Here is a 27,623-nt window from a genome sequence, read left to right as displayed (position 1 = left end):
AAATTTTTTTCCATGAAAAGCAATAATTCTTTAACAGTCCTCCTTGGCTTAGTAGGACTACATTTTTTAAATGTGATTTTTTTTTTTGCTAATAGAGCTTTGCTTTAAATAAACTTTCTATCAATTTAAAATGTTGACAGTCTACGTGTGATTATTTTGATCCCCTCAGGGAGAACAAAAAAAAACCAACAGAGAACAATTGCTTTATGCGATGGTGGTGTACAGTATGGAGTTATTGAGAAACCTCATTAGGAAATTGACTGCCAGAGGAGATGGTGAAATATGTTTTGAATGGGTCTGGACAGGAGAAATTCTTTTTCTTATTTTTTTAAAATGCTGCACATTCAGGTCAATTTTGTGCTGAAGGTTTAGAATGGAATGTTAAAGAGTGTTCAAAAGATAATCTCTTAAACAAACTACCCAATGGTCCCCACAGGCAACATTTCCATCTTGGAATTGTGGAAGCATGATATTGCAGGCAGCTTTTCTTAAAAATCTCATGATATTTCTTAGGGAGAAAACACTATCTGGGCAGTGTGTATGTGAGTCAAGAGCCCCTCGATGGCTGTGCTCTGTCAAGTATTCAACAAGCCAGTGTCCATGTAGGTGTGTGTTGATCACTAAGCCTTGTGAGCTCAGAAGCGCGTTACCATGTGGGATCCCGTCTGATGGGATCACATCTAAGAAAGACTCTTTTGTGTAAGGGTGTGTTGATCAAGCGGGTGATACCCGCTTAGTGTCCATAGTCACCAAGAATTAAATAAGACCCTTTGTCTGTTATTTAACTCAATAATGTTGTCAAGAACCCTCCTCCCCCACTGTCCTTGCCAACAAAGGCTTAGCAAAGCATATTTCTGCTCTCGGGTTTCCATTTTAATAATCAGTGCATTCCTGGTTGGGAGACAGGCTATGGGCCATGATAGCATAACCCTGTGCAAGCTCCTGAGGCGTGATTAACAGCATGCAGTCTTTCATATGTTTACCTGCCATCTCCACATAGCCAGGGCCGGCTCTAGACCCCAGCGCGCCAAGCAGGCGCGTGGGGCGGCCCTTTCCCTGGGGGGCGGCATTTGGCTCCGGCTGAGCTCCCGCAGGCATGCCTGCGGCAGGTCAACCGGAGCCCGGGAGGAGCGGACCTGCCGCAGGCATGACTGCGGCGGGTCCCCTCTTCTCGCGGCTCCGGTTGAGCTCCCGCAGGCATGCCTGCGGCAGGTCCGCTGGTCCCGGGCTCCGGTTGACCTGCCGCAGGCATGCCTGCGGGAGCTCAACCGGAGCCGCGGGAAGAGGGGACCCGCCGCGGGACCGGGTAAGGGGCGGCGCTGCGCACGGCTGCTTGGGGCAGCCTATTTTCTAGAGCCGCCCCTGCACATAGCACATGGTCTCGCTCACACAGCTCCAGCCTCTAAGCCTTGATTGAGTAGCATAGCTGCTACCTGCTCACCATCCACCTCCAGCAGCCTAGAATTAATATCAATAAAGTTGAAAACTGAAGGCCCAGAGCCAACAATGATTAATTAGGATAGCTATTCCAAGAGTACAGCTGCCTGTGGAGACAAGACAATTGAATTGCCATGCAGAGCCCACAGGATATTTAGCCCTGGCACGAAGCAGGACCCCAGTTAATTATTTCACTACTCACAGAGGTGAAAGTAAGCCGGTACTCCCTAGTATGGCGTACCGGCATACAGGCTTCAGGCAGTCAAGTTATTCTGGCTTCCTGCTAGTTTTCATTAATCATTGTTTTAAGATGTGGCCTGTCCTGTAGAAGAGTGATTGGATGTAGTGTGATAAATGCTGCACTGACTTTCATTCCAGGAAGTCCTTCTGTGTCCATAAGGCTTGTGCTGGTTGGGAAGGGGAGGGATAATGTCATAATTGTCCAGATTGCCATTGGCAGAAATCCTTTTCTCAGTCTATAACTGAGGATGGGAACACAAAATACAGCTATTCAGTATTGTTTTACACTGCCATAACAGAGGGCTTAATTTCAACACTAATGCCACAAGATACAATTATTATGGGATATTCTGGTCTGTATTTTATATGGTTTGATCAGTCTTTCTAGGTGTGCAGTAGTTAACAAATAAAACCCCTATTTTCATTTTAACAGGGCATAGTTTAAAAACTGTTGTCTGGTCAGGAAGTTAAAGTACAGATTTATGATTTATGAAGGCACTTTAATACAATTTCTTTCATCCTTGGTTACAGTGATAAAAAGGATTTCAAAGCCTGGACAGGCACTGAACGTTTCTTTAAAAGGCACATCTTAGGTTAAGTATCTTAATACAGAACAAAAGGAAATTATTCCAAACATGACATTTAAAAATTATACAAAACTACAGTTAAACTCAAAAAGAAAATCAGGTTAGCTTGGTCCTTTTCAATACAAATCTTCATTGTTGCTGCTAAGGAGGACAGGATACGCTGTTCCAATGTATTTACCATGGCGATACACAACTATCTGTAGTTCATACTCTTCTATCCGCACCATCTCACGAGTGACCTTTTCATGAGACTGTAGAAAAATGATCGTATAGAGGGCAAATTCAAACTCAGGGCTGACACCAATAAAAGTGCTTCCCACAGGTTTTACTAGACCTTTCCAGCTGAACTGTAGGCTCAGAACTTGATCATCTTCATCAGGCTGTAACCAAAAATAAAACACATGAAAATCCCTGAATACACAATATGACCAGACAGATATATTTTCACATTCAGGTTTATTCTGCAAATACAAATGTGGGAGTGTAGCGGGGTGGTTACCCCACTCCTGCCCTGAAGTGAAATCTCTGTCAGTATCCCTTGCATCAGCGTCTAAAATTATGGCCTCCTTTATGGTTGAAAGGTGACATCTATAGGCACAAATGAAAACTGCACCATTGTGAAAACAAAATAAACCTATGTACAACTCCTCACTTAAAGTCGTCCCGGTTAATATTGTTTCATTGTTACATTGCTGATCAATTAGGGAACATGCTCGTTTAAAGTTGTGCAATGCTACCTTCTAACGTCATTTGGCAGCCTCCTGCTTTGTCCACTGCTTGCAGGAAGAGCAGCCCATTGCAGCTAGCTGGTGGGGGCTTGGAACCAGGGTGGACCGGCAGCCCCCGTCAGCTCCCTGCTCCCCTAAGTTCCCTGTGCAGCAGCTGCCCAGCAGGCTACCAATTGCAGCTGTCCCTCCCCCTACTGCCATGTGCTGCTCCTGCCTTCTGCCTTGGAGTTGCTCCCCGAGCCTCCTGCTTGCTGTGCAGGGGTGGGGGGAAATGGGGTGGGCTAATGCCTCCCCCCTGCTCCTGCACCCTGCTTACCCTTTCTGCATATAGAGCAGGGAGGGGACACAGACGGAGAGAGACAGAGAGCTTGGGGCAGCAGCTGCTGTCTCAACTTCCTGATCCACTTACAGAGACAATGCACTTAAGAGTGGGTCAGCTTACTTAAAGGGGCAGTGTGCATTTTTCTCTCTCTCTCCCACACACAAGGTGTGTGTCAGTCTCTGTCTGCTATGCTGTCTCCGCTCCCCTCCATTCCTACTGCCTTGTAGAGTGTGAGAGGCTACATTAACAACAATGTGTTAACCCTTGAGGGCTCAGCCGAGTGCTAGCTCATCATGTAGCAGCAAGGCATTCCCTGGGAAATATCCCATCCTCTTCCATCCTCTAACTTCACCACCTCAACCAGGCTTCACAATCATCATAGCTGTGAACAGTATTAAATTGTTTGTTTAAAACATATACTGTGTGTGTGTGTGTGTGTGTGTGTGTGTGTGTATACACACACACCTCTACCTCGATATAACGCTGTCCTTGGGAGCCAAAAAATCTTACCACTTTATAGGTGAAACCACATTATATCGAACTTGCTTTGATACACAAGAGCGTGCAGCCCCGCCCCCCTGGATTGCTGCTTTACCGCGTTATATCCAAATTTGTGTTATATCGGGTCGCGTTATAATGGGGTAGAGGTGTATATAATATATAGTTTTTTTGTCTGCTGAAAAAAATTTCCCTGGAACCTAACCACCCCCCTATTTACACTAATTCTTATGGGGAAATTGGATTCACTTAACATTGTTTCGCTTAACGTCACATTTTTCAGGAATGTATCTACAACGTTAAGCGAGGAGTTACTGTACAGTACAACACTTCTATAGCAGTGACTCTCAAACTTTCCAGACTACTGTACCCTTTTCAGGAGTCTGATTTGTCTTGCTTACCCCCAAGTTACACCTCACTTAAAAACTACTGTACTTAAAAGAAGAAAATGTCACAGCACATTGCAGAAAAATTGCTGACTTTCTCGTTTTTACCATATAATTATAAAATAAATCAATTGGAATATAAATATTGTACTTGTAGTTCAGTGTATAGTACAGGTCTGTCTCATCTTTCGTTGGGGTATGTTCTGCAGACAGTGCGTAAAGCGAAAATTGCATATAGTCAAAATTACATTGAATGTAATGGCGGGCGGAATCACCCGCACTACAGAAACAGTATTTAAATTGTTATTTTTCTCTTTTCTTTTGTTTTTGCCGACCGCGTAAAGCTGAAATCGTGCATGTTAAATGCGCCTAAGATGTGACAGACCTGTATATAGAGCAGTATAAACAAGTCATTGTCTGTATGGCCTGGTCTACACTGGGGGGGGTGTCGAACTAAGGTACGCAAGTTCTGAACTCGAACTACCTTAGTTCGAACTACTCACCCATCCAGACGCTGTGGGATCGAAGTCCGCGGCTCCCCCGTCGACTCCGCCACCGCCGTTCACGGTGGTGGAGTTCCGGAGTCGACGGGAGCGCGTTCGGAGTTCGAACTATCGCGTCTAGATTAGACACGATAGTTCGAACTCCGAGAAGTCGAACTCTACGCGTCGACCCGGCAGGTAAGTATAGACCTACCCTATGAAATGATAGTTTGTACTGACTTTGCTAGTGCTTTTTATGTCACCTGTTGTAAAACAAGGCAAATACCTAGATGAGTTGATGTACCCACTGGAAGACCTCTGTGTACCCCCAGGGGCACGCGTACCCCTGGTTGAGAACCATTGTTCTATAGCACCTCTCACTCACAGCTCTCAAAATACATTGCCTGCATTTAAGGGACACTGTTAACTTCAAGTTGATACCTGCTTGATTATTTTAACCTACTATTGTTACAAGTGACACCCAAGATTATTTTTGAGAGAATATTTTCTCTATATTTTCTGTACATTCTCTTTGTGCATTAGCTAGCAGTTTGAATAAGAGTCATTTTCACTGTTTCCTCTGTTCAGTCAGGTCAGCGTCCCCTGTCTGTATAGGCACTTCACACAGCCATAGTGTAGAGAATTCATTTTTGTAAACAGGAAAACAATTGTTAAACCAAAACAATTGGCAGGGGTTCTCCAAGGCTAAAACTATTTTTAATTCACAATTTTTAAAACTCAGCTGATTAAGTTGTCGGTGTTCATTTAATTAAGCCTCACAACAGCACTATGAGTTAGCTACGATTGGCATTGTGTTACAGATGGGGAAACTACAGTACAGATGTTTAAGTGCCTGATCCAAAGCCCATTGAAGTCAATGGGAGTCTTCCAATGACTTCATTGGGTATTGGATAAGACCCTAAGTCCCAAGATCTCAGATCAAGAGAGTAACAAAATGCCCCAGTCCCATTCTTTAACCTTGATACATCATGCGAATGACAGAATTATGCTGTTTTTATGGACATACTTGTCTGAACCCATTATCCTAACAGAATCAGCTCCCAGAATCGGGCCCTTTGAAACTTAGTGCATTGGGACTTAGCAGAAAGGCAGCAAACATACAGGGTTCTGGCCAATGTCATCTGAAAGGCAGGGGAATTTCCAAGGGATTTTTGTGGTTGAATACACTCTGCATCTTTCAATGTAAGGCCTTCTTGCTTGAGTCCAGCATGGTAAATCAATGGAGACACTAGCGGATTATTAATCCCCTCTGACCACAAGCGGCATTGGGGGAAAAGGTGGCTCGAGAGAATTTTAGCGTCTCAGTGGGGAATTAAAAATTAGGTGGGCATTGAGCTTTAATAGCAGACAAAATCCACAGCAAAAATAAAAATAATCTGTCTCCCCCAACACCATGATGCCCTGGACTCATTAACAGAGACATTGTGAGTAGATTTACTCACCTTATCTATAAATTGTACACATACAAACAGACAACTCTAAATCTCTCTTACCCTGCTCTTTTTCCTCCTGGCAATATAGCCTTTGTAGTCAACTTGTTTATGCTTTTCCTGAAGGTAAAATTGTACCCAGTTATGCAAACCCAGAATCTCTTTTCCATGTTTTGTTTCTCCGACAAACACATGTTCGAATCCACAGGAATCAGGTCTACAATAAAATCAGCATAAAAATAATTAGCTAAAAAATTAATTTGCTGGATGCAGAAGGCCAGAAAATGAACAAAATTGGAACTTGCTGAGAGTTATCCATGAACATTGCCTGTTTTGAATGTTTTCTTTTTCTTTTTTGTGAAAATAAAAATAAAGATCTGGTCGTGAAATCTAAGTTGCTACTTGATGTTAAAGGAATAACTACCGGTAAAAAACAAACAAACAAAAAAAACCAATTGACCAGAATATTTGTCTTTTCCATTTTAAATTGACATTTATCTGTAAATTGCTTTTTGTCCCTCAAATGCATCTATTTTCATAAAAGGGATTGCGTACCTGGTAATCATTCAGTCTTCAAAAAATAAAATAAATAGTCTTTGACAAGCCAGGATAGTCTATTACAGAAACAGTGGGACATTAAAAATTACTTTCACCCAATTAACACATAATCAATTAATACATAACTTTCTCCATTTTCTGTGGTTATGTCTGTGACACAGACTTATTTCTTACATCCTCTTAAATATGGTTACTACTCAGATCCATATTGACCATACATACCCCTTTCCTGTTTCCCTGGTGTATAGCTGAAACCAGATGTTATAGAGCTGAGACTTGAAATCGTTAAGACTGGGTTTTGACCAATTCTTTCTAATTAAATATTGATGAGTAAGCTGGAGGATTGAAAACAAGGAAATATAATTAGTTTAATTTACAGTTAGCTGTGGCAAGTGATAAATCATGAAGAGCTGCTCTACTCACTTTCATTACTTCTGTTTCTAAGATAGCATCAAGAAAACGATTGTTTTCAGCCATTTCTTGTGGGGTCACAACTTCTGCTACACCAGTTGACGTTTCATAGTTGTCCAATAGGGAAACAAAAGCTGCAAAGAAAGATTCCATTCAGCGTGGCACCTGGTATAGCTAGATGTTCAACAGTGTGTAGACCAAAATCACCTTTGTAGTTTGGCCTCTAGATGGCAACATAATCACAAAAAAAGATCAATTCTGGTATTCTATCTAGTATAGCAGATACATAAATAACAGTGTTCTGGTGAAGCTCCACTAATTGCTATATCATTGCATCTTTCCTCTGATCAAGGATTTTAGGCGCAGTAGGCATTGCTGTTCAATAATATAAAGTTTGTCCATCCCCAGGTGATCCCAACCCTGGAGTGGGTGCTAATCCCGGCCAAAAAAAAAAAAAGTAGTGTGTGAATAATAGGTCCTCGTTCCACAGTAGAAGTAGTAATGCCAGAAAACATCCTCCATGCAGAAAAGGAGTCAGTATGAACCTGAATGGCTGCGAAATAATGTTACAACCCAATTAATTAGTTAATGTTTCTAGAGGCACCAAGGAATAAAGTAATAAATTGGAATGGCAGTTTCTGGAACTGCCATTGGATAGGCATAAAGCCAGATTCTGTTCTGAGTTACACAGCTGTGTAAATACAGAGAGATTGCCTCCACTGCTTTTACTGGCATTGTCTCACAGGCATAACAGATATCAGAATACTGCTCAGAGACTTTTGTTTGAAATAAAAGTAATGTTGGTAGTTGGTACTCTATTTTAATAACAGTGTAGCCAACCATCTGAGCAACAAAAGTATTAAGTGTGAACGAGTGAGATTTTAAAAGTTGCTGGGTTCTGCTGATTGGCTAGAAATATACGTATTTACAAGAATAAACTCAATCTTACCAAAAATCTGTACGTTGTTTACCTACATATTTCCTCTGGAGATCAGTATACTTTCTGAAATAGAGGCCACAGGTAAACTCCAAGATCTTATTGAAAATCTAGGGGAAATTCCCTTTCAAATGACATACTGCATGATGATCTTCATCTCCAAATAGTCTGACCATTCAAGTTAAACATAATGCTACATTTTAAGTCTACCTTTTAAAAAAATGCAGACTCATCATTCCATTTCCAATGCTACCAAAACGACAATGAGAAGAAAGGATGCACAATTACTGAGGAACAAACCACAGGAAAGATCTCACCTGCAAAAGTTTTTATGCTCTTCAGACGCTCTTCATTTACATAGCGAAACAGCGGCTCAGATGCATTGTCCCTTGCAACACCGCTACCCTGCTGTACAAAGCCTGCTTTTTCCTATGAGAAGCATCCAAACAAAACAATGAAGGATGCAAAATGTATTTAAAGGGCATAATCCCTCTCCTAGTAGTAATCAAAGCACAGCAAGAAGTTAACTGCTATTAAAACTGTTTATTATACTACAAAACAATAGAGATCATTATACAATAAATCATAGCATCAAGAAGAGAGAAATATTAATTTCTTGTCATTGTAAGAGTTTGAAAGGGTCCTATTGCGCATTGGAGCATACCTATAATGAATGACCAAAGACACCTCTGTGTTGTATAAATAATAAGTAATCAAGTGGCGCAATGTGGGTCTGATGCTGCACTCCTGGCAAAAACAAAACTCCTATTGACTTCAGGGAAATTAGTGCCTGCATTAGAATTGTGGAATCAGGCTCAGAGCGGGAGATTCTCAAAGGTATAAAGGACAGCCAGGTGCCCAACCCACATTGACTTTAAATGGGAGTTGGGCACTTAACTGCCCTTCATGTTTTTGAACGTCAGCCCTGTTCCAATAAGAGATGTTAAGTTTTCGGAGTGGAAATTCTTCTCTTGGATTCAAATCCTGAGTGTAGCATCCAGGCCAAGCACTGGGTAGATGCACTGCAGAGCTGGTGTGGTACATACCCAAACCCCTGGTGCAAAGGAAAGGAGGAAGAACATAGCCACTGATCCTCTAGCCCCACTTCCAGCAGTCCCTAGCCCACCCATATAGTGCGCCCCCATGTGCTGCTGTGTTCCACACTGAATAGGGATGCACACCCCCTGCAGGGCTGCCCGCATTTAGTTCCCCGCTCCATCACAAAGCAGAACTGCACCAGTTCCCCTGCAAAGGGAGGAGTCTGGACTTAGTGCTTGGTGTGTAACACTCCAATAATAATTTTAGTATTAATGGAAAACAGAAATCAGATAAATCAATATCTTTATTGAAAATAGAAAACAATTTGCACAAAACTTTTGGGACTTAAGCTTGATTTAAAAAAATACCCCTCTAATATTTTTTATTTGACACTTGCCAACCTGCCTTTCTTTTTATTTCAGGTGCTGGAAGTCACTGCTCTTACTCAAAGTGCAAATCAGCTAGCTGAAGAACAGAACTGTCATTCTGAATGGATGCTGTGAGAGTTACCTGTTTCCTGCCTGCCATGCATCATAAAATGCTCTGACGAGGTTGTGGTTTCACCAGCCATTGTGTTAACTGTTTCTTCTCTCTGTATATGGTAGAATTCTGCTAGACAGCAGAACCTCAATAATTTGTGCTTTGCCAGTCCGTGGCCTCATAACTTATACACACACAGACATCTCTGCTCACTTTATGATAAAAAAATATAAGCTCAGACTCACTGTAGTGAGGTCTGATACTATTAAGATTTCATTACTTTTACAGAATATGCTATGGAATATTTTCTAGCATGCTAAGAATTATTGTGTTAGTTTACTTCTCACTTGAATATTAATTCAATAGCTAGCTGTCTTTTGAGCCCTAGCACAGTGGATTTCTTTAGTAAAACTAAGTATTATAATAAAAATGACAGACAATAATAAGCACTATGGCCTCAATCCAGCAAAGCATTTAATCACCTTCATAAATTTAAGCATGTGACTAAAGCCCTGCACGATACAAAATTTGTATCCGCATCCAATCTCAGATCTGCAAACATGGTCTGTGGATATCCGCAGATTTGCAGGGCTCTAGATATAAAGTTTGGATCTGCTTCCATCTGCAATCCAAAAACGTGGTCCACGGATATGAATATCCACAGATATAAAGCAGATATCCACAGATTTGCAGGGCTCTATGAATAGTCCTACTGAAATCAACTGGCTTGACTGATTTGCTGTACTGGTTCATTGATTTCACCTCCTGGTGCTCACTACGGGTGGCTGCTTTGGGGCCTGATCGTACAGTATTAAAATCAATGGAATTTTGTCACTGACTTCAGTGAGAGCAGGATCGGGGCCTCAGTGACTAAGGGATGTTGCTGGTGTGAGAGAAACTGACCTCTAAACAGGAAATTATCTGCTATCACCAGGAATATGGAATGCAGAATTCCTCAAGGATCTATGGCATCCATGATGTTCAACATTTTTACTTGGCTTCCTATCTCTTGCTAACCATGAGACCAAATTCCCTTTAGATCTGCTCCGTTAGCAGATATCTATTTAATAGTCATAGAATTCTTGAACATTTTCCAGGGACTAACCCAAATCTATGGAAATACAATGAAACTCGAATATGTGATAAAGAAACAGATTTGTTACAGAATAAACCTTCTGGCCAGCCTTTCAAAAGTAGGAGCTTAAAATCCCTATATGGATAGCTACCTGATTTTCAACAGTGCTGACTCATAGACTCATAGACTTTAAGGTCAGAAGGGACCATTATGATCATTTAGTCTGACCTCCCGCACAATGCAGGCCACAGAATCTCACCCACTCACTTCTATAACAAACCCCTAACCTATGTCTGAGTTATTGAAGTCCTCAAATTGTGGTTTGAAGACCTCAAGCTGCAGAGAAACTCAAGCTGCTGAGCGCCAAACAGCTCCCACTGAAGCTTTTGAAAGTGAGACTAGTGCCCAAGTATGGAGTTAGGGGGGTCTAATTTTGAAGCCAATGGAAGCTGTTGGGTGCTCAACATTTTTGAATTCTGATTTTAATTACATTAGTATAAATTCATAATAACTCTGCTTATTTCAGTGTGCTACAGAAAGCAGAATTTGGACTTAGATGTGTTAAATGAAGACATTCACCAAGCTAAAAACATACTGCATTCATAAGCAAGGTGTTACTGCTAGATTTCATTGCCCCTCCCCCCATTGCTACGTTATGCATTTAGTTAATTTCAGGTATCATAAAATATGTTCCTTTCCTCATTCTCATAACATTTGATTTACCTGGCATTGAAAAAACTCAAAAGCATTAACAAGTGAACTGGCACGTCCCCACATGGTCTCTGTTAGAGCAGGCAGGCATAAGAGGAAGAAATCTGAGAAATCTTGTTAACTCCATAGGAAGAAAAGAAAAAAAAAGCAAAGTGAGCTACATTGTGCCCTGACTGTGCAACCCCTTCAAAGTGAGTGGGGTTGACTGAGGGCAAAACTGAGCCCAATGTATATAATTTATAACAGCAACAGTCTTCAGCATAATTCCTACAAATGTGGCATCAGCAAGAAATTCTATATTTAAATGTCTCAGTTTAGTGGAATATGTTTTATGCTGCTGAGTTCTGATCCCATTTACACATATGAACTGTGAAACTTTCCTAAATGATCCTGTTAGAAAAGCAGAACATTTTGATGCAATAACATTAGATGACTAGTACATTTAATCTATACATGGATTTTGAACAAGAAACAGTGTTACCAGAGCAAGCAGACCCTTCTCTAAATGCTTAGTGCCAGCTAAATATCAGTAAATTACCCCCGACTGAATATCTTCCAGAAAAAAAGTGTTTAACTATTGACTCTGAAACCCCATGAGCAGACTGGATCTCAGAGCCCAGGCTCCAGCCTGAGCCCAAACGTCTACACTGTAATTTTTAGCCCCACAGCTCCAGCCCTGTGAGCCTGAGTCAATTTCCCCAGGCTCTGAGACTTGGTGCTGCAGGTTTTTTATTGCAGTGTCAACATACCTCGAGTCCCTCACAAGCATTATCAGCTTAGTGCGCAGCAGAGAAACAGTAGAAAAAAGGGCAGGAGAGGGAAGTAGCCCAAGGGAAGGCTACTCGTGACTGCCAAACAAACTTTAAATTACAGCCTTGGTATAACCACATGCTCTGCAACATGACATTTTCATGTGCAAATTAGGTAAATATGATCTAAATGAAATTACTATATGGTGGGAGCACAGCTGCTTGAAAGGCCATACTCAAAGAGTAGTCACCAATGATTCGATGTAAAACAGGGAAAACACATCAAGTAGGATCCCAGAGGGGTCTGTCTTAGGTCTGGTGCTATTCAATATTTTTATCAACGACTTGGATGATAGAATGGAGAGTATGTTTATAAAATTTGTGAATGACCCCAAGCTGGGAGGATTTGCAAGTACTTTGGAGGACAGGATTAGAATTCAAAATGATTTTCACAAACTGGAGAAATGGTCTGAAATCAAAAGCATGAGATTCAACAAAGATATGCACCAAGTATTACACTTAGGATGGAAAAATCTAATGCACAAATACAAAATGGGGAATAACTATATAGGCATCAGTATTGAAGAGAAATATTTGGGGGTTATAGTGGATCCCACATTGAATGAGTCAAGAGTGAGATGCAGTTGCAACAAAGGCAAAAGTCAATCTGACATGTATTAATGGGAGTGTGTATGTAAGACACGGGAGGTAATTGGTACATTTCTAATTGGCACTGGTGAGGCCTCCACTGGAGTATTGTGTCCAGTTCTGGGTGCCACACCTGAAGAAAGATGTGGACAAAATGGAGACAGTCCAGAGGACAGCAACAAAAATGATAAAAGGTTTAGGATACCTGACCTATGAGGAAACATTGAAAGAAATAGGCATGTTTAGTTTAGAAAAGAGAAGGGTGAGGGGGGACATGATAGTCTTCAAATATGTTAAAGGTTGTTATAAAGAGGATAGTGATCAATTGTTCTCCATGTCCACTGAGGGTAGAATCATAGAATATCAGGGTTGGAAGGGACCTCAGTAGGTCATCTAGTCCAACCCCCTGCTCAAAGCAAGACCAATCCCCAACTAAATCATCCCAACTAAATCATGACCTTAAAAACCTCTAAGGAAGGAGATTCCACCATCTCCCTAGGTAACCCATTCCAGTGCTTTACCACCCTCCTAGTGAAAAAGTTTTTCTTAATATCCAACCTAAACCCCCCCACTGCAACTTGAGACCATTGTTCCTTGTTCTCTCATCTGGTACCACTGAGAACAGTCTAGATCTATCCTCTTTGGAGCCCCCTTTCAGATAGTTGAAAGCAGCTATCAAATCCCACCTCGTTCTTCTCTTCTGCAGACTAAACAATCCTAGTAGGACAAGAAGTAATCAGCTTAGTTTGAAGCAAGGGAAATTTAAGTTAGCTGTTAGGAAAGACTTTCTAACTATAAGGATAGTAAAGCACTGGAACACATTACAAAGGAGGTTGTGGAATCCACATCACTGGAGGTTTTAAAGAACAGATTAGATGAACACCAGTCAGGGTTGGTCTAGGTTTACTTGGCCCAGCCTCAGCATTGGTGTGGCAGGGGGGGAGGGAGTGGACTAGACATCCTCTTGAGGTCCCTGCCAGCTCTATATTCATGTGATTCTATGATTAATGGATTTTGTCTTCACAACACCTCAGTGAGGTAATGAAATATTATCCCCCTTTTACAGATGGGGAACTGAGGCACATGGCAGATGAAGTGACTTGCTCAAAGTCAAATAAAAGTCTGTGGTAGAGCCAGGAATTGAACCCAGATCTCCTGTATTCTAGTCTATTAACTTAACCACAGGATCATCCTTCCTTGCCAAGCAATGTAAGAGGTACTCCTCCTCAGTGGGCAGAGCCTCATTCTCACCTTACCTACCAGCCTGGTTAATTTTATTCCAGAATTGAAGGCAGTTTGCATTTTCCAGCCACAGCCTGAACAACCAGCATGCACTGTCCCAGAGAAGGATAGATAGTTAGCAGGTTGGAATAGGTGGGGCTCGTCAGGAGAATAGTACTGGGAAGAGTGAGGCTTTCAGAATTCACTCCAGATGGAGTTCCAAACTGGCTCCATCACCCAGTGGCCAGAAAATCTTCCTCATCTACTGACCACAATCCATAGGCGCTAACCAATATGAACACTGTTGAAGACCTAGAGTGAAAGCCTGATCTTACTGAAGTCAAAGGGAATGTTGCCACTGACTTCAGTTGGGACAGATTTTTACCCTTAGAGATTAGCTGGTGTCCTAATGTTTAATTCCCCTTATCAAAACATTGCAAAACACATTTCCCCATAATAGACTGATCTGATAACACTGAAGATTGTATGGAAGATGCAACAGGCAACAAACTGGCTAGCACATTCAGTGACAGAATTGCCATACATTGTGTCTTGAAGATTTCTCAGAGCAATACAAGGAAATCCACACTGTCATCAATAAAGGTAAAAGACTTGGGTTTCTCTTAGTATAACATTGAGAAACATTTTTAGAGAACAACAAGTTTATATGTATTGGGTCCAATTTATGGGCTCAGCACAATACCCAAGGTGGCAGGGAAAAGGAGACCCTTGGCAAAGGCTTGAGTAATTTTAAGGCTGCTTTAAACTACATTCAGTTGCAATGGCTCTAGAACAGGGTAACTGTCACCTTAAGGATAGTAACGACTAGTAAGGTGGTCAGTCAACCTCTGTTCTGTGATGTGTCCCTGTAAGCCCTGGGACTTTTTAGAATGCAGGAAAACCTATGGACAGCAAAGCTAGATTTTATTTATTTATTGGGGAGGGGGGAGAGATGGTCCCAGGGGAACAGTTAAGGCCTGGGGAAAATCCAGACTACTCTTTCTTTAAGAGTCTGAGCCCAAGAGCCTTGTAGGGTGGGTGAGGCAGGGCTCCCCTCTCTCCTAGCCAAGTAAGACAAGCTCTGGGAAGAAGGCTGTTTATTTTCTGTCTCTTCCCTCAGAACAGGGGAGACAGCAGTAGATGAAAGTTAATTTGCTCATGCTCTCAGCCTGAGGGTGAACGGGCTGACTGGGGAAAGGCCAGCTGGGGGAGAAGTTGGCTGGGTTTCACAGCTGGCCTAAATTACAACTCCATCTCCCAAGGAAGAGAGCTAGGGAGGTCCTGTCTTAAGGAGAGGAACAGAGGGATTGTCTGGGGACTCCTGAACAGGGGAAGGAAACTGACCAGGACTCTTACATGGACCCAGAGTGGGTGTGAATGTGGGTGACTAAAGAAGTGAGCAGAAAGAGTCAATAACCAGACCCCTCAAAGGGAACATATGTTTGAACTAATCTAGTCTGGGTAACTGACTGAAAGAACTTGAGTGGGCACTGAGACAAGGTGCTGCAGAGCCACACCTGGCCACAATGGGGTGTGCAGGGATTGCCCACACCTTTACCAGATCCAAGGGGAAGTTAAGTTTGCCAAAACTAGCCAGAATGCAGAAGTTCTCTGGTCATTACCCCTATGCCGCAACGAAAATCTTGTTGGGAGGTGGGGGTGTTTGAGAACAGAGCCAGCTATTTGGCTCTGTGCTGCCCAGGGAATCCTATTATGCTGAGAATGTCTCAGGGGTCTGTATCTAGCCTGTTTGCAGCCTCTCTACAGCACTTTTTCTGTCATTCTAGTGATGTAATGGACCTGTGAATTGGGCCCATTATATATACACATAAACAGTGCCCCCCCCAGCCCTCTGTGCTCCTACTCCAGCTATTTTCATATAGATTCATCCTGTCCTCACTCCTCCTGATATTTAGTAGCTAAATTACCTGTAAGTCAATTGTATAATCTTTCCCAGGCACAAAGCGGTGAACATCTGCATCCCATAGTTCATTGAAAAGTTTAGAAAGTTCATGATTTAACTCCAGCCTGCAAAGAAATTCAGAAAAATATCAATGCTTAAAAAAAAAAAAAGACCCAAATCAATACAACTTTGTCAACAGCAGCATCCATATTTCTGGTGGCACTTCAGTAGCGTTCTGGGTGCTATCAGGGCATTGAGGGAGCTTTCTCTCCTCATGACACTCACAGTCAATCATAGAATCATAGAACTTAAGATCAGAAGGGACCATTATGATCATCTAGTCTGACCTCCCGCAAGATGCAGGCCACAAAAGCTGACCAACCCACTCCTGAAATAATTCTCTCCCTTGACTCAGCTGTTGAAGTCCCCAAATCCTGATTTAAAGACTTCAAGTAGCAGATAATCCTCCAGCAAGCGACCCCTACCCCATGCTGCGGAGGAAGGCGAAAAACCTCCAGGGCCACTGCCAATCTACCCTGGAGGAAAATTCCTTCCCAACCCCAAATATGGCGATCAGCTGAACCCCGAGCATGCGGGCAAGACTCTCCAGCCAGACACTCAGGAAAAAGACTTTCAATATCCCAACATTGACCCTTGGTACTAATTACCAGTGGTCGCACGTTATTGACCTATTGACTAAATCACGTTATCCTATCAAACCATTCCCTCCATAAACTTTTCAAGCTTAATCTTAAAGCCAGAGAGGTCCTTCGCCCCCACTGTTTCCCTCGGTAGGCTGTTCCAGAATTTCACTCCCCTGATGGTTAGAAACCTTTGTCTAATTTCAAGCCTAAACTTCCCCACTGCCAATTTATATCCATTTGTTCTCGTGTCAACATTAGTACTGAGCTGAAATAATTCCTCTCCCTCCCTGGTATTTATCCCTCTGATATATTTAAAGAGAGCAATCATATCTCCTCTCAACCTTCTTTTGGTTAAGGAAAACAAACCGAGCTCCTCAAGTCTCCTTTCATACGACAGGCTTTCCATTCCTCGGATCATTCTAGTAGCCCTTCTTTGTACCCGTTCCAGTTTGAATTCATCCTTCTTAAACATGGGAGACCAAAACTGCACACAGTACTCCAAATGAGGTCTCACCAACGCCTTGTATAACGGGACTAGCACCTCCTTATCTCTACTAGAAATACCTCGCCTAATGCATCCCAAGACCGCATTAGCTTTTTTAACGGCCACATCACATTGCCGACTCATAGTCATCCTGCGATCAACCAGGACTCCGAGGTCCTTCTCCTCTTCCGTTACTTCCAACTGGTGCGTCCCCAGCTTAGTCATCCCTAAATGCATAACCTTACACTTCTCACTATTGAATTTCATCCTATTACTAATACTCCAGTTTACAAGGTCATCCAAATCTCCCTGGAGGATATCCCGATCCTTCTCCGAATTGGCAATACCTCCCAACTTCGTGTCATCCGCAAACTTTATCAGCCCACTCCTACTTTTGGTTCCAAGGTCAGTGCTACTCTCACCTGAAGGGCAATATTAATTAGTAGTACAGTCTGCGGATAATACCTAAAGTACTTTATGAAGAAATGGGAAATTGTTTATTTTGTAAGTTTTCAAGAGAAATGTTTCCTTTTTAAAGCAATTGATGTTATTACTTTTGAACTGTAGATTTCAGTTTTATTTTATAATTAGTGAAATCTACTAATAAAAAATTTTAAAATAAAGATGACAACCATTCAGCCAGAAGGATTCTATAGACTCATCACAAAAATGCAGCCATCTCTAGTGTGGAATGCAGCAGATGTTTAACAGCCAACAGCAACATTACACAACAGAATAGAAAAAGAAGTGAAGAATTCCATTTTTTTATGGTTGGTTTTCTAGGGGAGATTCCTTACTCCATCACATTCCCTATTCCCGCCAATTATCCACCTTCCAATCCTTCAAATTCCCCATGTCAGAGCAGCTTTCCTTTGCTCAAAGAGGTTGGAGGGGACTTTCTTCAGAGTACATCAGTGCTGTTCCTAGATCAGTCAGGAAGATTGTTGTGGAGCAATTCATGGTGCTTCCTCCCTTCCAAAAAAACAGTGGACCTCCAAACACCAGCATAAAACTAGACTAATCCAGGGGTAAATCGAGTCTTGTGTCTGTGGTCTTCCTCCAGCATGTGGTGGCACTAAGCACTCACTGTAAGGCTACCATGTTGGCCCCTACACACTTTAAAAATACATTTGTCTTACTTAGAAATAGAATTACATAGCCACCAGCAAGGAGCATTCATCAAGAAGGCTTGTGAAGGTGACATTTTGTTTCTCTTTAATATTCATGACGAACCTGCTAGCGGATAACTGGGTTCCTACTTTACCTCCACCTGCCCCTGGCTGAGGTGGAGAGTGCAGGGCAGGGTGTGATTATCCAGTTCACCATCCAGCCAGGAGAGAGCTCCAAAATCCCCAGAATGCAAGAAAAGGAAGTAGTGTGCTGAGATCAGAGGGGACCAGGCTCTGGAATCATAGGACTGGGAGGAACCTGTGTGGGTCATTTAGTCCAGCCCCTGCATTCATGGCAGGACTAAGTATTATCTAGACTATCCCTGACAGGTGTTTGTCTAACCTGCTCTTAAAAATCTCCAATGGACAGCGATTCCACAACCTCCCTGGGCAATTTATTCCAGTGCTTAACCACCCTGACCGTTAGGAAGTTTTTTCTAATGTCCAACCTAAACTGCCCTTGCTGCAATTTATGCCTATTGCTTCTTGTCCTATCCTCAGAACCTAAGAACATTTTTCCTCCCTCCCCATTGTAACAACTTTTATGTACTTGAAAACTGTTATCAAGGGGACAGAAGCTGCATGAGGCCAGGGACAGCAGCCTGGGGGTTGGCAGCAGAGGGAAGGCCAGATAGCAGTCAGCCTGAGAGTTGGGATGAGTACACTGAGAGCGGGCCAGACACGCTCTGTTGTTGGCAGGGGAGAGCAGTAGCCACAGCAGGAGGATACAGGGCACTAGACTATTCATCCTGTTCCTTTGTGGTCCACGGGAAGAACAGGATTGCCTGCGTTGCCCACAATGTGCTCATTACACTTGCAGCTCTGCATTAAAACAATGACTACAATAAAATCTCACGCTTCGGGGCTTCAGCCAGTTGCCGGCAAAGATCAGGATAGAATCTCCCACCCCTCCACCATGGAGCATAACTGGTTGTATGGTAAAGCAATCCTTTTACTCAAAATGTGTGAGTATTTATGGGAACCCAACAAGGGCTGGACCTTGAAGAGCCTAGTGCTTGGAGCGCATGGTACACAGGCCATGCTACGAGGGGTCAAAGGGGAATGATGTACCACAGCACTCACTACAGTACCCTGTAGTGGGGCTGGTTACAGTATTTTTCCCTTTGTATTACATTTACAATGAAGTTTTGACCCTATTTCTTCAAGTGGCACTAAGCTTAAGGAACTAGTCTTAGATTTTGGGTATATTTTCACTTCAGAGTTCATTGGGGCTCTTCCTTAGATGTTACCCCTGCCCTCCCTCCAGTCTATACACAAGACCCTATGACCCAAGTGTGATGGTGCTTTTAACCTGGACTAGCTGATTCATCTCAGGCTCCAGGCTAAAGCCCCAGTGAGGCTTTCACTTGGCCTGGGTACCTGATCATTTTGTACTGAGGACGCCAGCCAAATCACCCAAGCGCTGATGGTCCTCCAGTTCCCCTCATGGGTAAGGAAGGACAAGTTCTCCCACAGTTCACTAGGCAAGAATCAGAGAGCAGCTCAGGTTACTGCAGCACAAAGAACCATGGAATGTATGTGCCTCCCAGAAGTCCTAGAGACACACGTGGGTGAGCATAGCACCAGTGAGGACACAGTAACTCGGCTATGACTGTGCCTTGTGGCTGCTCAGACCCAGGCTAGGCCCATCTGGGTGCCCAGATCAAAGTGCTTATCACCCAAGTTAACTCTACAGTGAAGATACACCCTTAGGGTACGTCCATACTACCCGCCCGGGTTGGCGGGTAGCGATCGACTTCTCGGAGTTCGATATATCGCGTCTCATCTAGCCGCGATATATTGAACTGCGAACGCGCTCCCGTCGACTCCGGAACTCCACCACCGCGAATGGCGGTGGCGGAGTCGACGGGGGAGCCGCGGACTTCGATCCCGCGCCGTCAGGACGGGTAATTACTTCGAACTAAGGTACTTCGAGTTCAGCTATGCTATTCGCGTAGCTGAACTTGCGTACCTTAGTTCGAACCCCGCCCCCTAGTGTAGACCAGGCCTAAGTAACCAAGGGATTGTGACATTTCTTTCAATAGTGAAGAAAGCTAACAAGGTCAGGACAATCTGAAAATACAGCCAGTAGGATCTATCTAGTTTCTATTTCTCAGTCTGCCGTGGCTGTTCATTTATAATCCCTCTGACTTTACAAAGTAAAACTTTATTTAGTTTAACTATTTGAATTGGCAGGTCCAGCACATTAGTTCAGAACAATACAATGAGGACTTATGTAAATTTATATTGGCACAAGAACCAAGTGTAGATAAACAAGACATTGATCACTGAAATGCCAGGTAGGCACACTGGAGAGTAATAAGAATCCTTGCGTGTTCCCAAAGGGAGTGACTAAGTCACATATCCTGGTTCCTGAAACACATCGCTCAAACTGGTGACAGTGAAACAAAAGAAAAAACGAACTACTGTAAATCTTAAGACTTTTCTCTCCATGACCCCTCATTCTGCTCCTTCCCAATGGAATCACACTGCTCTGAACCTACACCTGTCATTTCTGTTCAGAACCCTGATTGCCCAATGCAAACAAAACCCTGCCTTCACCATTCCCACCCACCCGCAAATAATACTCTCTCTCCTCCACACTTAAATAAATGTTTGGATTTTAAAAGGAAAAGGGCTGGGGAAGAAAAAGTTACGTAAAAAACTTTAACAACTGGATGGATCTTTGCTGTATGGATTTCTTCTGCAAGATCATCTTTTGTGTCCAGTAAACGAACCATGCTATACATGACACATTAAACCTACAACAGTAGCCTTGTAGTGCTGACTGCTAACATAGATGACAAGCACACTATTTCCAGTTTTTTCAGACCTTTTGCTTTTTGTGCACACATTTTAGACCCTGTTGGGTCTGATCACAATTTCTTGTTTATTAAGCTGCTGGCCTTCAGATACCGTGTGCATTCAAAAGACATACACCTATGGAGAAGCCTCAAGTGAGCTTAGTGAAAATATAACTTTGGAGGGAGCTGCTGAACAAAAGAAAATATTCCTCCAAACAATACGTATGATCTTTGACATTATTTTAAAGTATGCAGTGTTGTTGTAGCTGTGTTGGTCCCAGGATATTAGAGAGATCAGGTGGGTGCAGTAATATCTTTTATGAGACCAGTTTCTGTTGGTGAGAGAGAGACAAGCTTTTGAGCTGTGTAAGTCGAAAGCTTGTCTCGCTCACTAACAGAAGTTGGTCCCATAAAAGATATTACCTCACCCACCTGGTCTCTCTAATTACTTTAAAGTGTCTGCTGAATTTTGGTGGGAAGGTGGGGATGAAAGAGGAGCCTAATCCTGTAGCTATTAACTCAGGCAAAACACCTATTGACATTAGGAGGAGTTTTGTTGGACTATGGGCTACAGAGCAAGCCCAGTCTTTTGTAATCTTTTGAAATGAGTAGCAGGCTCATAGCCAATTCACAATTACCTGGACCCTGGTGAAATATAATGACCTGTGATCTACAGGAAGGCAGACTAGATGATCCAATAGTCCCTTCTGGCCTTAAACTCAATGAAAATCTGTGATAGTGTGAGGGGTTAATATAGGACATTTACCTGTATAACCCTGTGTTGGACTGCCCCTAGAGGCTGGGCTGGGAACTGTTGTTTTGATCTTCATTGTTACTCTAACTTAAAGCAATTGTGCCTATGGAATTTGCACATTTTATTTCTGGATTCCCTAGTAAAGCAATCCTTTTACTTGAAATGTGTGAGTATTTATGGGAACACAACAAGGGCTGGACCGTGCAGAGCCTAGCGCTTGGAGTACATGGTACACAGGACATGTTACAAGGGATCAAAGGGGACTGTTGTACCACAGCACTCACTACAGTACCCTCAGGGCCGGTGCAAGGATGTTTCGCGCTCTAGGCGAAACTTCCACCTTGCGTCCCCGCCCTGAGGCCCCCCTCTCTCCCCCACGGCAGCTCTTCCCCTCCGCCCTGAGGCGCCCCCGCGGCAGCTCCGCACCCTCCGCCCTGAGGCACCCCCCCACCCCAGCTCACCCCTGCTCCGAGCACGAGCACCTCGAGCACGCCAGGCTTGCTGCCCCTAAGCTGATTGGCGCTGCAAGCCTGGGAGGCGGGAGAAGTGAAGCGGCCATGGTGTGCTCGGGGAGGAGGCAGGGCAGGGGAGAGCTGGGGCGGGGAGTTCCCCTGCGTGCCGCCCCCCCACTTACTTGCTGCAGGCGGCCCTCCCTGCACTCCCCTACCCCAGCTCCCTCCGCCTAAATGCCGGCAGCGACCGAGGCGGCTGAAGATCCGGCCGCCGCAGTCGCTGCCGAAGAAAATGGCGCCCCCCAAATCCCAGCACCCTAGGCGACCGCCTAGATCGCCTAAATGGTTGCACAGGCCCTGAGTACCCTGTAGTGGGGATGGTTACAGTATTTTTCCCTTTGTTTTACATTTACAGTTAAGTTTTCACCCTATTTCTTCAAGCGGTGCTAGGTTTGTGGAACTAGCCTCAGTTTTTGGGTATATCTTCACTTCTGAGTTCACTGGGGCTCTTCCTTAAGTGTTACCCCTGCCCTCCCTCCAGTCCATACACAAGATCCTATGGCCCAAGTGTGATGGTGCTTTTAACCCGGACTAGCTGACTCATCTCAGGCTCCAGGCTAAAGCCCCAGTGAGGCTTTCACTAGGCCTGGGTACCTGATCATTTTGTACTGAGGACACAAGCAAAATCACCCAAGCGCTGATGGTCCTCCAGTTCCCCTCATAGGTGCGGAAGGACAAGTTCTCTCACAATTCACTAGGCAAGAATCAGAGAGCAGCTCAGGTTACTGCAGCACAAAGAACCATGGAATGTATGTGCCTCCCAGAAGTCCTAGAGACTCACATGGGTGAGCATAGCAGCAGTGAGGACACAGTAACTCGGCTATGACTGTGCCATGTGGCTGCTCAGACCCAGGCTAGGCCCATCCTGGTGCCCAGATCGAAGTGCTTATCACCCAAGTTAACTCTACAGTGAAGATACACCTTTAGTAACCAAGGGATTGTGACATTTCTTTCAATAGTGAAGAAAGCTAACAAGGTCAGGACAATCTGAAAATACAGTCAGTAGGATCTATCTTAGTCTGCTGTGACTGTTCAAATGGGCTCATTTATAATCCCTCTGACTTTACAAAGTAAAATTTTATTTGGTTTAACTATTTGAATTGGCAAGTCCAGCACATTAGTTCAGAACGATACAATGAGGACTTATGCAAATTTATACTGGCACAAGAACCAAGTGTAGATAAACAAGACATTGATCACTGATCACTGAAATGCCAGTCTGAATGGTGTCAAATCAAAAGTCTAAACTGACAGCTATGGGCCAAAATCTGCACTTGGGTGCACTTGTACAGGGTCCCATTGACTTCAATGGGAGACTCTGGCATGTATCTGAAGACACAGTTTGGCCCTTTAGAATTTAAGTTTAAGCAAGAGATGAATGAAAGTGAAAGAGAACAGCATATGTCCTTTTGTTCACATGCATCTATTTATTTTTAGATATTTGTAATTCTATTTTGAGCTCTTAAATTAGCTTTAGAACAGACTTCTTGAATAAATTGAATGGCCAAATACTATTACCCCACAATACATAGTGTAGAAATCAGACGCTGAAAACAAAACCCACAGAAAATGTGCTGTGTAAGTGCAGGAGAGGAAACAAAACTACTTGAGGAAATGACAGACTCTTGTATTTACCATGTGTTACAAATCTACATAACAGTAAAAATCAACTCCATGTCTTGTGATAACGGGAACTTGTCACACACTGCTTCCCTGACAGTAACAATATATGTGCACAAATATTAAACTGCCATTACCACAATGGCTTTGGTTATAAAGTGGATGTGGAAATGAGGGTCTCCTTGCAATAACTGCCCTGTGGATTCGCCCTTCTATCCTGTGTTCCTTCTAGCATTACACACAATCCTGGCCTCTTCAGCAGCCACAGTTCATTTAGCCCTGAAGGCCTTAGACAGAATACATATCAAATCCCATTAAGTGATTCTCTTTCATTAGTCAAAGCAGCTTGTCACTGATTGATATGAGGCACTCCCTGCTCCTGCTGGTCTGAACAATCAAACTTGCACTGAAATTGAAATCAAGGGGAATAAGGGCCAAATCCATCACTAGCATTAAGCAGCTGGAACAAAGGTTGAGTCCATTATTGGTGCTGACTTAGGCTACATCAGGGTGAACTTGGCTAAAGAAATGAAAACTTTATTTTTCTCACAACATGTGAAAAATATCTCCCAGCACAAGGCCTCTGATAATAAAGTTCAGAGGTATAACAATCATTGCTTTGCACACTTGCTGTGCTCCTGGGCAGATTCCTTTATATCAGACTATAGCTGCAGGTCAGATTAACTCTTTTCTTACCAAAAATACCAATTCAGTTGCATGTCAGGGAGCATATTGGAAGCAACAAGTTGCCATACTCCCATTATACTACAATCATTGAATGTCACAGAACTGATCACCTCCTATGTTTCTTCCTAGCTGCTTTTGAAGCTCCTCCCATCTCTTACCTTTCATCTCACATCCCAATCCAGTGCTGCTGTTCTTGCCAACCCATACAACCTCCCTCCTCTCTTTCCACAGATCATTCCGACTTACTAATGATTTTCCCCAAGCCCACAGATCTTAAAAAAACCAAACCAAACCAAAAACCCAACAAACAAGGGATGAAGAGGTTAAAATGAGTGGTTAATATAGCAATGCAATGGACAACTTCATATACTGAATTCTTGGTTTCCTTTATTCAAGAGCTCAGCAATTAAAGTTATAATTGGGCAGAATCCAAGTCAGTTTCCTTGACATTCTGCAGTACAAGTGTAGGAGAGAAGGGAACTGATGGACTTTCACATCTCATTTGCTTAGAGCTGGTTTGGGAACAAGTAATATCAATATAAAACAGATGTTTGGGTCAGGCTTAAAAATTAACCACATGATGATTAAGTACTAAGCACTTGTCAGGCTTCATATACAATTATCATAATTATAAATACACATTCTATAATACCTTCCATTTAAGGATCCTAGATGGCTTTATTAACATCCGTGAATTGAACCTCACAGCCCTCCTGTGGGGCATAAGGATCACTATGTTCAATTGACCATTGAGAAAACTTAGCATATAAATTTTTAGGTACTCTTGCAATGGGAACTATACAAATCCCAAAAGGCGCATCTACATTTGAATGTTACATTGTGTTTTAGTGTGTTAATAACCTCAGGTTAACTAACATGATTGTAAATTCTACTACAGACAGGATACAAACATTTTTGCTAGGGTTAAACATGACTAGCAACTCATGTTTGTGTCCTAGAACAAATGTTTGAGTCGTGTCTACACTAAAATTTATAATTATGTTAGTTAACATGTTAACTTCATGTAGCTAAGGCACAAGATTGACCCTTTTTTGCCCTTGAAAGAACTATATTAAATGTAATAGTTACCCCTTATTTGACCCAGGTGATTAGAAAATGTGTGCCTAGAATTTCAGTCACTTCACAGTACACAATAACTTTCTCTTTTCTCTCCTCTGTCCATGACCAAAATATAAAAATGGCATCCATAAACGTAGGGACTTTCCAGCTTCTTTTTGTTGTTCCTTTTCTTTTCAAACAGGACAGAGCACATATACAGATTGTACCTGAAGTTTAGAATGAAGGTGAAAAAAACAAAAGGCAAAACCAAACCCTGCCAAGACTGAGATTTTACTTAACAAGTTACAGTGTCATTCTGAACAAAGTGTTTCTAAATGTCACAAAAATACCTTAACCATCTGGCGTGACAACCTCAAACAGAGACTTTGAAGCCCCAGGACATAATACATCTTAAGATGAAGTCATTGTTTGGATAAAAGTTTCCTTGAAAGAAATGATAATACTTCCCCCTCTAATTTTCAATATGATAGTGTCTGTGGCCGCAATCAGCGTGTAGTCTCGTATGTTCTTGATTTCTTCCCTATTATTCCTCCTTCCATACTCTTGATGATATCACCTCAATTACTAGCATTGTGTTTCCATATAAAGAAAGATTAAAACAATTTCTGCATGACAAGACAGGCCGTGTTTTGCATAGAATTAAAAGTGAATTTTGCATGAGTGTTGCTGGTTTCAGCCATCTCAAATCTATGTTTCAGTTTCAGTGCAATAAAAGCTATATTGAGAGTGTAAGAAGCAAGAGGGCTGCTGGGATGTAGCTTCTTGACTGAAACTTTACTGTATTCTAACAGGTGTACACTTAAAATAAAACTCCAACTTTAGCGTTGCGGCTAATTTAAAACAAGACATTTGCATGCTATGCCATTTGGTTTTTGTGCAATTCAGCTGTAAAATCTCCCCCCCCACCCCCCCGACACACACACTCTCTCCCTTTTCACCTTGTCCAAATACTTTCTGTGCAAGAAATAAGTATTGCTGTAAGCAACCAAAACAACCAGCCTGAAAGCTAGTTCTAATGAATTCAACCAAATCAATGCAACAAAAACTGTACTGTAAATGTGCAATGCAACACCCAAATAGAAGGCTTGGATGTACATCTTCTGCAATGTAATTTTATCCTCAAAAGACTTTTAGCAGCAGTGCAATTTTTAAAAGTCCTCTAATCTTTGCATCATTTGTGATTTTAAAAGAAGCAAAACATTTGCCCAGGTTGCTAAGCAAACCCTTTGCATAAAGATTTAACATGCATTTAAAGTTTCCCTTAAAATTGTATGAAATGGTTAGTAAAAGAAATAAACAATTGACTTGATTCTCCTCTCATTTATTCCAGTGTAGGTGCAACTCCATGGGCTTCAGTGGAGTTACACCTGATTTACAACCTTATGATACATTTGAGATAAGAATCTGATCCAGTAAACAGGACTGTATCTGTAGAGTGGAGATCAAGCTTCAAGTTTCAAGATAATAACAACTGTAACAATGCAATAAACCGTCTAGTAAGACCCTATAATTCCAGAAAAACACAAGAGGGATTGATGAAAGACTAGGAGGGGCTTGCATCATTATAACTTTACCTTTGCAAGGTATCCTACAACATCATCAGCTGTCTTAAAACATCTAATCTTAGTATCACATTATTTTACATAAAGCAGCATATGATTCAGTTGCCTTTTTAGCTCCCAGCAGCTTTTCAACTTGAAGCAAGTTACTACAATAGAACAGAAACAATTAGCAGAATGTTATTGCAATGCTGCACTCCAATTAAAGCCCCTTTAAATATAGGTGCCCCAGAGAAGCACAACTTTCTTGTCTATTTGGCATTAAAAAAAGAGGAATAATGGGCCAGTGTGATTCTCCCTTACCTACGAGCCATGCTGAGAGAATATTTCTCTTGGCAAACACACTGGAGAGTAAGATCCCAGCTGAAGCTCAAAACTCTGCAGCTCAGTGAACAGACTGAAGAGGTGTCTCTTTTCCACAGCCTACTTACCCAGAACTGTCAGTCAA

The 27,623-nt window shown here is 42.5% G+C and overlaps 2 protein-coding genes across 2 annotated transcripts in view; one reads left to right on the top strand and one right to left on the bottom strand.

Annotated features, from left to right (window-relative positions):
• A4GALT (alpha 1,4-galactosyltransferase (P blood group)) overlaps positions 1 to 10,029 on the top strand; it is a 91,654-nt gene extending 81,625 nt beyond the window's left edge. The window contains exon 2 of the transcript XR_006574488.1: positions 9,498 to 10,029. The gene's annotated coding sequence lies outside the window, so the exon portion shown is untranslated. The remainder of the gene's footprint in view (positions 1 to 9,497) is intronic.
• Positions 1,372 to 27,623, bottom strand: LOC123353391 (poly(U)-specific endoribonuclease-like). Its single transcript, XM_044994424.1, has 7 exons — positions 27,479 to 27,623; positions 15,888 to 15,987; positions 8,355 to 8,466; positions 7,113 to 7,234; positions 6,912 to 7,024; positions 6,195 to 6,348; positions 1,372 to 2,644 (listed from the first exon to the last, which is right to left on the bottom strand). Exons 1-7 carry the CDS (start codon positions 27,487 to 27,489, stop codon positions 2,381 to 2,383), a joined length of 876 nt encoding a protein of 291 aa, XP_044850359.1. The 5' UTR covers positions 27,490 to 27,623; the 3' UTR covers positions 1,372 to 2,380.

The sequence above is a fragment of the Mauremys mutica genome, chromosome 1 (genome assembly GCF_020497125.1).
Source record: "Mauremys mutica isolate MM-2020 ecotype Southern chromosome 1, ASM2049712v1, whole genome shotgun sequence".
NCBI classification, from domain to species: domain Eukaryota; kingdom Metazoa; phylum Chordata; order Testudines; family Geoemydidae; genus Mauremys; species Mauremys mutica.
This window is presented reverse-complemented; position numbering and strand designations above follow the sequence as displayed.

What these genes read in the sequence shown, in the direction of transcription:
- LOC123353391 (XM_044994424.1), bottom strand. An exon ending in ACCAGGGAAACAGGAAAGGG is followed by an intron (nt 6,349 to 6,911) that starts GTATGTATGGTC and finishes ATTTTATTGTAG; the next exon opens with ACCTGATTCCTGTGGATTCG. An exon ending in CCAGGAGGAAAAAGAGCAGG is followed by an intron (nt 2,645 to 6,194) that starts GTAAGAGAGATT and finishes TTTTGGTTACAG; the next exon opens with CCTGATGAAGATGATCAAGT.